General features: G+C 42.6%; 1 protein-coding gene across 1 annotated transcript in view; it reads right to left on the bottom strand.

Moving 5' to 3' along the window:
• ccser2a (coiled-coil serine-rich protein 2a) overlaps window positions 1-12,382 on the bottom strand; it is an 83,135-nt gene that overhangs the window by 11,302 nt on the left and 59,451 nt on the right. The window contains exon 4 of the mRNA XM_079511965.1: window positions 1,659-1,758. Coding sequence (XP_079368091.1) covers window positions 1,659-1,758 — 100 coding nt within the window. The remainder of the gene's footprint in view (window positions 1-1,658; window positions 1,759-12,382) is intronic.

The raw sequence follows: 12,382 nt of genomic DNA, 5'->3' as shown, positions 1-12,382 counted from the left end.
TCCACACTAACTCATTCCACTGTCATGAAGGATAAACAGTAGGGTGACTGTGAGTCCGGAGCTACTCTCTATTCATCTATTTAACTTTAATACGCTTATAATGGAAGTAATTGGGCTGAAACCTTGACCAGATACAGTCATAGTATTATGTCACAAAAGACTGGCATGCTAGACTTGGATCCTTGATCAAGCACCACCCATTGGACTATAGAGCGTCGCAGTCCCGCCCCCTTTCATGACGACCCAGGAAATAGTTTCCAATGCATTTTTCCCATAGACATTTCAAAACTTATTTATTTAAAGACCTTATAAGCGTCGTACAAAGCCAACTCTTGTCGTGACAAATCATGACAACAAACACAATATTCTGGACCAAACAAATAATTACATAGAAGAAAAACAACAAAAAATGTGTTGTAACCCTTCGTCCACGGCGTAAACGTCTTTAAATAAATACTTTCTGAAAAGTCTATGAGGAAAATGAACAGGGATTTCTTTTCCGGGTCTCCCGAGGGGGCGGGACTGCGACGCTCTATATACGCTGTGATTTTATAAAACTTTCAGCGTATGCCATCACACCGTGGGTGGTGATTTTTGCCAGCTGTACTTCCTGCATTTGGCAGCTGCCAACGGTCTTGCTTTTAGCCTGGAGTATGTGTTTTGTTCATATTTGCCTAATAATATGATAGTTTGTTCTTGGTTTGTGAAATATGTCGCTCTGCTGCCAGTAGAATTGTTCTATGTTTGTGTTTATATGAAGCACACACGGCCCCTTTTATATGAACGCACCCATAGCTAGAGTGCATGGAGTGTGAAGAGAGGACAGGAGAGGGAGAGAGAGAGAGGGAGAGAGAGAGAGAGAGAGAGAGAGAGAGAGAGAGAGAGAGAGAGAGAGAGAAGAGGAGAGGAGAGGAGAGGAGAGGAGAGAGAAGAGGAGAGGAGAGGAGAGGAGAGGAGAGGAGAGGAGAGGAGAGGAGAGGAGAGAGAGAGAGATTGTTTTATCCAAACAATCAGATCTACTTGTAAAACATATCTTATCTCTGGGCCCCGCAGTACTATTAGGGGAATAGGTGAGAGGTGAATACGTACTGTGTATGTATAATAACTGGTAGAATACTTACGAATTTAGCAATACCACTGCCATTCACGACTACCTGTGTGGCAGTGATGTGTGCTGTAATGTAATAAGTCATCTGCACAGAAATATGAAATAAGCAAGGCCGCATGATATGCACAGAGGTGTCCATTAAAAGATTTTAATGGATGATGCAAAGGCAACGATACACCCGAGGCAAGGCAGGAATTCCATTTATTCAAGCCTCTATATGCCACAGAAGGCTGTGGAAGAATATGTAATGCTCAGGACTTGCTAATGCATTAATTTACAATAATGATCAAACAGTTTTGCTGGAGGTGTCCGATTATACGAAAAATAATGGTACCCTCCAGCCAATCAGTGTCAAGCATTTGCCATGGCCATGGTGTAACTTCTGTATGAAGGAGGTGAATTTAAATCAGGCCCTCTGATATTAATGTACCGCACCTGTGTGTGACAGACATAGAATTAAAAGTATTTCCATGTGTGTGTGTGTGTGTGTGTGTGTGTGTGTGTGTGTGTGTGTGTGTGTGTGTGCGTGTGTGTGTGTGTGTACACTGACTGAGGTGCAGTGAGCCGTCCTCTGGCAGATCCACGTCTAACATGAGGTCATCGTCGTCCAGCTCGTCAGGTCCAGGGGGGTCCAGGTTGTTCAGAATGTCCTGGAGAGAAACCATACACATCAAAGGAAACATTCACTTAAAAGTATTAGAAAGGCATCCTAGCACCTGTGGGAATATTATAAACACTTCACCTGTGCATTGGGTCACTGTGCATCCGGACAGATGGCCATACTGTGTTTACTCTGGCAGCTACAAAAGATACAAAGCTAGCGACCCAGCATATCTGTCGCTGTCTTAAGTGTTGAGCTTGTATGACGTCAAACATGCGTCAGACGAGCGAGACAAACATAAAGGAAAATATACAAAGTCTTAAAAAGGAAAAGAGGACCGACTGATGGAAAGAGTCTGTTTACCCCATTACAAGCAGGAATTGTATGGAGAAAGAAAGTGTGTGGAAATGGTTTAACAACACTTGGTCGTTTTGCAGTTTTTTTGCTTCCCTAGTGGCACAGCTGGATGGTGATGTTGGTAGGGCAGCCCTTCCATCCAACCACCACTTTGTTTCCAAACAACAGTATCTCACACGCTGCTGGCTAGATTGCCATGACATTTGCTGTGCTGTGCACCTTCATGCTCCCAGGGGTTAAAGCAAAAAAAAACTTGGATCGGTCTACCCCTGTCCTAGACAGGGATAAAAGTCAGTGTAAGCGAAAAATAAATCATAAATTAATGACATGGCACGTGCAGCACACACCAGTTTTTGGGGTGGTAAAATGGTGTTTTCCCAAAGTTGCCTTTACTGAATGTGTGTTGTGCCCATCCATGCTTTATTTTATAGAAGTAGATTTTTAAGTTCTGTTGTATTATATTGCTAGTTTGGCCAATCAATTAAAATAATCATATCTTGAAATAATTACTGTAGGGCTTGACTTTACAGCAGGGTCCTCCAATAGGCCCGCGGAGCGCCCCCTTGTGGACCCTGGAAGAAGTTTTGTTTTGTTTTGGGGGGGTGTCCCAGATATAAATGGCATTAAATGGGGGTCAGTAGGCTATGCATGTCAAACTGGGCACCCCCTCAAGGACCACTGGTGGTCCCCGGACCACTGGTTGAGAAATATTTTTTATTAATTAATGAAAAAATAAAAAACCCAATTTTTCGCGCGTGCGGACTCGGCCCCCAGCCTGGTTCCCTAGTCAAAATATGGCCCTTGAGGAAAATTAATTGGGGAACCCTGCTTTACAGTCACATGGTGCATAGCAGCAGTGTGTTAGTTAAAAATACCAGAGGAAGACACTTCTAGGCATGTAGCCTTCAGTAGTATTGCTTAAGGTTGCAAGTGAGAACAAAAGTCAATTACAAGAGAGACAACCCATTGGTTTGGCAACTAAAATTGGATACAGGATAGGTGGGCAGTGGGATATGTCGACATTCTGGGGCCCTCGACGTTTGGCTATTTTGTCCAAAATGTTAAAAAGATAAGATTTGAAAAATGGTCTTAAGTAATGTAAATGATGTGAACGTGCATGATTCTGTAGGTTTTGTAGCAATTTGTATATATATATATTTTTTATGCTAGGCCTAAATTCCCAGCCCAAATATAATTGCCATTGATTAATTGTTCACACTGTCGGCTGTTTGTAAACCGTAGAGGAGCTCTTCTCTCCACTCAACATGCATTTTCTGTAGCTTCCGCCGATCTACAAGACCACGACACGTTGCGGATGCAATGCGCTGTGGGCTTGTAGGTCAGTTGTGTTCCCTGCCGCGTTGTGAGGCGAGAAACGGCAGCAGAGCGCAGAGACTTACAGCTGTGTTTTCAAAGCAGATAGCCTCATACACAGTTTTTAAGTTGCTTGATTCAATATTTAGATATCTGATATTCATTTTAGCTGCCCTGCCCCCTTCCTATACAAACCCATTATAAATTCAAACTCCATTTTAACCATGATAGATTCACCGAAAACACCCAACCTTTTTTTCTGTTGACTGATATTGTCCTTCTAATACGTGAGGGGGCCGTGTTTTTTCATTTAATGTTTTAATTTATTTTCTAATAATTATTTTGGAAAAAAACCTACTCCGGCACCGCTCTAAAAATCAAAAATAATTATTAAAAATAAATGAAAACAAGTTACCACTCAAAATAATGCAACGGAAGCTGTACAAGATCTCCACAAAAGTTTACTCGTTTCCTCATGCAGATCGTCTACTTTCGCCGTTTGATAACTTGATAACTAACCGTCGGTCCTAATAACACTTTTCACTGCTAGTACCAGGGCAGGCAGAGGTGGGGAAAGAGGGGCTGCTTGATCCCTGAGGAGTGGACGGGGACACACGGGCGCTCGGTCGTTATTTAGCTGGCAACTTATTGAGATAGGGCTTGGCACATTGTGTTGCCCCTCAGATCACTTGACTAGCATAGCAAGCCTGCTGCGTTGTGACTGCTTCGGTCATGTCATGCACACCACGGCCATCGCTACACTGTACACATACCCCCCACCCCCCTTAATAGTCTTTTGCGGATCTACACTAATCTCATAAATGGTCCCTATGATTGAAATCCTCAGAGAACTTTAACCCATTTTGGGCGGGAACCCCTTTTGGTGTTTTAACTATTGAAAAATAGCAGATCTACAAGCTCATAGCGCGGCACCGAGTGCCGCGCTATGAACTTGTAGGTCTGCTATTTTTTGAAAAAACGTGAAAATGTGCCTCAAATCTTTGAATATATATTATTACAGACTTACAGAGTGAACATTTTAACTCAAATCTTTGCTTCTGGGGGGTCCCTGGAAGAACATATTTTCAGATGGGGGTCGGCGGCATATTACATATAATTTTTGGGGTTCTTGACATGAAATATTGAGAACCACTGATACAGAAACATAAGGTTTTTCAGAAAACTGTCAGGATTTTGAAGACATTTTTTTAAATTTCGACGTCAGGCCTAAATGGGTCAATCTCTTTTCTTATAGCCCCACCCTTGGGCCACGTGCACGCAATTGCCATGGTAGTACTTGCACAGTACATTCATGCTTCCTGTCACACTACATTTGAGTGACCCCAGGAACTTTGATCTAGCACAGGGGTAGGCAACCTTTATTATCAGAAGAGCCATTTTTGGCCCAAAAACATATTACAAATCTGGAGCCGCAAAATATGTTTGCTTTAATTAAGCAAACTTTCATTATTTGTGATTTTTCTGGTCTTTTAATATTACATTTTATTGTTTGCATGTCAAGTATACTGTACCAGTAAGCCAGCAGCATTGGTGGTGAAAACAAACATAGATGTCTGATCATGAATACATTCTTCTATTTTCCTTCATTAAATTTGATTCTTATGTTTATCTGGTGTATACGTAGGTGTATTGCAATATCAAAATGAAAGAATAACTTTATACCTACTACTAATTCAATAATAAATTATGATTAAATGTAAAAAAAAAAAAATAATAATAATAATAATAAAAGAAAAGAAAAAAAAAAGAAAAACCTCTTATTCCTTTTCTTCTTTTTTTTTTAAATATTTTTTATCCCACGATTTTTGTAACCCATTTTTCACCCCTGTGTCAATTATCTAATGTGATCCTGGGCTCTACACACCCTCCGCCAACCTGGTCCCCATATGGGGGACATGGGGAGAGCAACGGACTTGAACTCATGCTTCCTTCATGCCTGGGTGTCCAAGTTGCTCCTTTACACCTGACAGGGGGGAGTTTCCCTGGTTGGACGTAGTGCGTGGAAGGAACACGTTATTCCAACCAGTTCCTTTCCCCTCCATCAGGCGCCCCGGCTGGCCAGGGGGAGGCAGTTTAGAGACCAGGATTACTGCATGTTTTTGTGAGGGTACCTACCCCCGAGCGGGAATCGAACCCAGGACCTTCAAGCTGTGAGGCGACAGCACTACCAACTGTGCCACCGTGCCCCCCTCTTATTTCTTTTCATACTTCTTTGCCGTAGCAACTGGGAGCCACGGGAGAGGACCACAGCCGCAGGTTGCCTACCCCTGCTCTAGCACCATCCTCAGGCCAAAACGTCACATTTGCACACCAGTTATCTCTAAATCTAACTGGCAGATTGCAGGATAAAACCTACTGATTACAGATTAGTGCTTACTGTGAAGCCTGGATTAGTGCTTTCCATGAAGCCTATAATGTCTATAATACATTATGTCTATAATGCACACAGGATGCAGCTGGACATTTGTTATTTTGTCTTTTGCACAGCCAGCTCTTAAGTAGCACTGCGTTGTATACTAGGTGTAGTATACACATGATATGTGCATATCGCCACATCTATATCTTTACAACTTAACATTCATTTTGCTCATTGTTATCCTTAGCTGGTCACACACAGATATTCTTTCTGCCAGGTTCATAATACATAATAATTTTAAGCATTATAGTCACACTGTTATAAGGCATTACAGTGTGATTGGAAGTGAATCTATGCAAAAACAACACAAAATGTACTGCCTTCACACTAGTACATACATTATAATGCATTTTAAATTATAGAATGAAATGTAATACAAGTATGAGAAATTAGAGCGGTGCCCATTGGGCACAGGCCTATTTGGAACGATGCAAGTTGGAAGTCTCCAAAGGAAAAAAGACTTGGTGCATTTATAGATAGATATATAATACACTATTATTCTTGCAACAACAAAATGTGTGCAGCTGTGTCCAGCAGTTATGAAGTATTGTACTTATTATTCCTTATTATACGTATGTCATTATAAAATATTTTATAATGTGTTATGGTTATAATGTTATTATGCATTATGAGCTTAATAGAAAGCGTTTTTATTTGCAATGGATTTATGCTTGTGGACAAAATTATGTGTTTTTTTTACCATTATTGGTGTGGTTGCCCTAACAGGGCAACCACACTATTGTTATTGTAAATGAGGATACTTTGCCGCGCTACTCCTCCCACAGTTTTTGCCGCGCGCACTCGAGCCATACGTGTATGTCAAATCGACCGGCTTCATCGGGAATCGTGTGCTTGCTCATTGCTAAGAGATCCGTTGTATAGTTTAATTGATATTAATTAATTTGTTCTCCATAGACTTATAATGGGAAGATCGAAGACTAATTAAGGCTCCGATTTAAGTATTTTTTCCTTTGGAGACCATAAGCGCCATATTTACAAGACTTGGGGGAGGTTCATAATAATTATTACAATTAATTGAATTAATTATTACATCAGTCGGCCTCATGGTGGCGCTATAACAGCCCACTTTGCGTTTTTCCCTATAACTCTTGAACCGTAAGTCGTAAAATCATTTTCCATGGATTCCTTGGATCATTTCCACATATAGGCCACGCCCATTTTCATCAGGAAGAAAAATCCTGCAAATTTGAATTTTCTCCAAAACACACTTTTGGCTCCTCCTCCTACAGATTTTGTCCAAATCTCTTTGGTAGTGCGTATCGTTCGGCCGTAATCGTCGTCCGAAGATAGTAAGAGGGGCCTATTTTACAAAAAATGCCATAAATCCCGAAAGGAATGTCCAATCCATCCCAAATTTGAATCACATGTCGGGGGTGGTTCAATCAACCAAGTTCCAAAAGCAATTACATTTTCATCCATAGGGGGCGCCGCAAATGCGAGAAATGTAACCGGAGGGGCCTATGTAAGCGACTGCGGCAACCACACTTTGCAATTTTTCAAAATTGCAACCTTTCTAGTTATGTGTGTGGCCATATTATGTGTGTGGCCATATGCAATGCACTGCTTACGGTACAAGCGCTCTCACAACACAGCTGGGGGGAGAGATGAGAGCGGCACAGCCATCATTCAACACACAAAGAGCCAGAGAGTCACGACGCATGCTGGAGAAAGATGTATCAAGTATACACCATAATGGAGTCTGCTATGAAAAGATTGTCTCATTACAGACTCAAAATATGCAGTTATAGTTTGATTACTACTGGGTTGCTATTTGTCAAATAATTCAAAGCAGACCCGAAAGCAAAGTAGGAATAAATCAATAGTTCAAAGCATTATTTTTCAAGGCAATTTCGTGCTTGAGCAGAAAAATGAAAATAAATTGCCAGGGCTAGGCTAGACTAGACTCGGACCCAGAAATTAGCCCTCACTGAATATCTACGTTTTCTTATACGAATTGAGTGGCACTCAAGGCTCCAGACTTACTTAAAGAAAGAATAATAACAAATAACTTAAATAAAAACAACTTAAAAGGGGGATGAAACCCTAGACATATTTTGCAGTTACTTTTCCCGTTCAGGTTAAAAACTAGAGCAGAGTATAAACATGGCAGGCTACATTAAGGTCTGGTACACTCTGATGTAAGCACCACAGCTGCAGCCAATACAATTAATAATGGGTGTGTTAGATTTAAGCCTCAGGCGTGCCAATAGGCACTGACAATACTGTTTAATACGGTCTATTGCACATCGGCAGACCCAAGGCTCTGGGAACACTGTATATCTAACACACCCATTATTAATTGTATTAACTGCAGCTGTGTTGCTTCTTAGCCAGCCATGTTTTTACCCCGTCTGCAGTTTCAACTTGTACAGGGAAACAAACTACACGATTGACTTAATACCCCTTTAAAGTAAAGTTAAAATAAAGTTCTGCAGTCCTTGGTGTATCAATCTATGCATCATGAGACTCATCTCTTAGTCAGAAGCTTCCTCTTCTCTCACTTCTTATTTAACCTGGTTTTCTGTCTCCTCCTCCTCCTCCACTCTGAGCCTCTCTTCTCCTGTCCTTTCATATCTGTAAACAGGGCCGGTTCTAGGGGGGGCAGGGGTGGTCATAGCCCACCCAAACGTGCGTCCTGCCCACCCAATGTGGGTTTGACACCCCACCCACGCCGGTGGAGTCGCCCCCCCTTACAATTCTGTCTGCCCACCTGAGTGGGGCTGGCTAAATCCGGCCCTGTCTGTAAACCTATTTCGCCGCTAGCCCTGGACTCGATGATGGAAAAAAATCAATGACGTCGCCAACAGGGAAGCGAAGCTCTGCCTGGTGACAATGTAAAAATCATTATTAAACATTATAAACCCTTATCTCGTTCCGATCTCTCCCTAGGCGATCTACGACCATATTTATATCTCGTCCAATCGCACCCTTAGCAGGGAAGGAGTTAAAGACACCCTGGGCAAGACCTACGCTGAAAAGACTATCAGCGGAAGTTGCGGGATTTTAGCGGAAGTATTGCCCAAGGAAATGGCGTTGATGCTTTACAAATCAGTTTACATTCTCCGCGAATGAAACAAGTGTTGTGATTGGTCGGGAAAATATCGTATCCGGGGGAAATACATCTGACTGATGTTCCGGAGGATACATCCGCCCGATAGCTTCTCTGCCTTACGTTGTGACCAGGCTCTTCTTTTCGCAGAAAAGTAAGCCTGGGACCGAGGCTAAGTTAAAGAGCATTCGACTAGAGCCTGACCAATATTTTTGTTTGGAAGATGTACGTTATGTCTCATTATTGGACTATTTAACTTTTTTGACGAGGCTGTATTATTTACTGTAGGTGTCATTTGACATGCCGCTCCAGCCTACAATGGATTGTTTGTTTGACATTCTACGTCTTTACTGCTCTCTTTCTCTCCTCTCATACAGCAAGTGTCTTTGTTCAGTGTTGTTCCAGGCTAAATGACATTTCACACTGGCATGACTTACCAACACTGAGAAGTCTGGATAATCATTCATGGAGGAGTTTGTGCGTGCGTGCGTGCGTGCGTGCGTGCGTGCGTGCGTGCGTGCGTGCGTGCGCCGAGATGAAATGGACAGGTCAAGTGCAAGTCAGATCAGATACTATTCAAGAAACAAAAGCAAAATCTGAAAACACAAAATTATTAATTATTAATTAATACGGTAAAATGGGGGTGGGTGCTTGGTGGCTTAGCCAATTAGTGCACAGACCATATGCTAAAAAATTTAGTTAACACCTTAGTAGCCCGGAACTATTTAATCCATTTCATCCATGTGCCCATCATTTATAGCGCCCGGACCACTTTTACCGGCGCACCGGAAGTTGCTGTGCATGTCTGTGTAGCAGCTAACAATAGCCACACCACTCTAGAGTCGATCGACAACAACGGGAGGTAAGAATAAATCTATCGCGACTAGCGACTGGACCGCGGAAGGCCGTCAAACACAGGATCTTTTTTCATAATTAGACGGGATGATTTAGATCGGGAGTTATGATCGTTTTAAGATTTTCGTTTTCGTCAGCTAAACAGGCAGGGAACATTTTCGATGACGTGTCACTGTTTGACACGTGATCGGATTGGGCAACAAGCGCTCCTACGCTGTGGAGCGAAGCTGTTATATATGCATTTTTTTAATAGCCAACGCTAAATTCTAAAATGACACAGAAGCTTTCCCAGTTTGAATGAGTTAAAAGATGTATTACTGTAATTAATTTTATGAATTTACCTAACTGTTGTAGCTGCTCCATTATTTGCCTTTACCCACTTAGTTATTATATAGGCATTAATCATTAGTCATCTGCACAATATAGTCACAATATCGATATCAAGGTATTTGGTCAAAAGCATTGTGACAATTAATGTTGTCCATATTGCCCAGCCCTATTATGATACTAGAGAGCATGACGCTGGTTCGTATCAGATCCCTGTCTTGTCTCATAATGTCTCTCACTTTCTGGAAGGACTGTCATCACATCATTACTGTGGAACCAATAGACGCCTTAACAGACGACGTCACACTGATAAGCAACAGCATGCGCACGCATGGCAGGGCAAGGCAGCAGAAGAACACCACCATCAAACTTTCAGATGCTGTTTTTCTCCCAGTGTGGAGGAAGAATTATTAGGATTTTTATTGTGATCTCTCGCCCTTGAAATATATAATCCATGGTTTCTGTTGTGTTTGAACAATAATAGCAATTCAAAACATTGTCCTCAAAACCACACCTCCAGTCGCTGTCATAAGAACGGGAGGTGCGCTCATGATAACGGCAGCAGAGCCTGTTTGTCCACGGCTGCACGCGCACCTTCGCATTTGCGATGTGATGTGAGCTTGTATATCAGCTGTTCTCTGCGTGCAGTACTGTTGGGCTTTGAAGTATAAATGTCTCCTAGGGTGCATCTCACTAGCCAACTCACAAGAGGAGGTTGAATGGACTGAAACCAGCGCTCCCCAAAACAACAGGTTTGGAGATCTGTTGGGAATTGATTACATGAAACAGTCACCCGTGCGCCCAGTCCCAATGTATGTAAACAAATAATTGGTCTATAGACAGGTTATTGGGAGACATGCATTTGGACAGGGTCAGAAATTTTCAGTAGCACCGAAGAGCCGACTTTAGGATGGTACCAGCCCCCCCCGAACCTCAAATGACGTCACGTTGTAGGCTCTACAGAGCTGAACCGACTTTTATTCGGCTCTAAAATAGGAGTATGAATCGCGCCTATGAAGAAGATGATTGTGGGCACGTATCAGCGAGCACACTATTTGTATAGTACTAGAATTTTGCCGCCCTTCGGGCGGCTCATCCTAGAATTTTGCCGCCCTTCGGGCGGCTCATCCTAGTTCCGTTGCAGCGCAATGGGAAGAAGGAAATTGCGAGATTTGACAGACTCCACTTCATGTTTCAGCTGTGTTTTTAAACCCAGTATTGTGCCCTTCACATGTATTAACGGATGGGTATTATTATTATTTGTTGTATTTTATTTTCACATCAAAGCAAATTAAATTAAATTAAAATAAGCACACATGAAACTGCTTTTTACTGTTTTGGTTTACTTACAATAAGTTACTGTTTTTGGAAACCAAAAGATGTTGAGAATGGGGCAGAACATACTGTAGTATATTTTTGTGGGGACCTTGACTGCATTATAGTAGGCCTACAATCTTTTGGATTGCAGTGACCCCACATTGTTTCTTCGGGACCAATATTTGTAGTTACAATGAGGGCTACATGAGCCGAAGGGAGAGAAACACGTCGCCTCTCTCCAGTCCGTGCGTATGGTGCTGCTGGTGGCTGAATAACAACGGATCGCATCGCTGACTGACATAAACGCACAGTTACAATTCAGAGGCACTTCAATAAGAAAACTCAACTAATAACGCTTGTGTGTGTTAATCTGCCCGATGCTGACGTTAGTATATAATGTTTAGATTGTTTTCCTCTTGTACATGCGTTTGTGGGCACAGTGGCAGGGGGTGAAAAGCCGATTTGTCCCATGGTGTGCACTGCGCAACTGTGCAGTGTAAAACATGCTGAAATCAAACCACACACACACACACACACACACACACACACACACACACACAGTCACTCAGTCACAAATCCTCCACAGTGTGATTACGTGTCTGCAGTGACACTGATGCGAGGTTACAATGAGTCCGTGGTGTGGTGAGACTGGGAAAGGAATAATGCGCGGAAGAGCTTGGCATCCGACTGCGCGCGTTGTGTCGATGAGATGGGCGCGTTGGGAAATACCGCACCGAAGCACACTCGCCTATTAGTTTGCATTGCATTTGCACAGTGCGCTCAGTGCGATATTTCCGAACGTGGCCATTGTGTGTGTGTGGGTGTGTGTGTGTGGCTGGCTGGCCTGTGTTTTGCTGCGTGGGGATCGCCATGTGAGGGGGCTAGCCAATAAGGGCCCTGTGTTGCATGTGGAGAATTGTGTAGGTTAGTGTGTGTGGTGTAGCCGAACGGGGTGGTGAGAACATGAGGGGGATGTAGCACAGCAATCGGTGACCC

Source organism: Electrona antarctica (genome assembly GCF_951216825.1).
Source record: "Electrona antarctica genome assembly, chromosome: 10".
Lineage (NCBI taxonomy): Eukaryota > Metazoa > Chordata > Actinopteri > Myctophiformes > Myctophidae > Electrona > Electrona antarctica.
The sequence above is the reverse complement of the archived record's forward strand: the minus strand, read 5'-3'. Positions and strand labels throughout refer to the sequence as shown.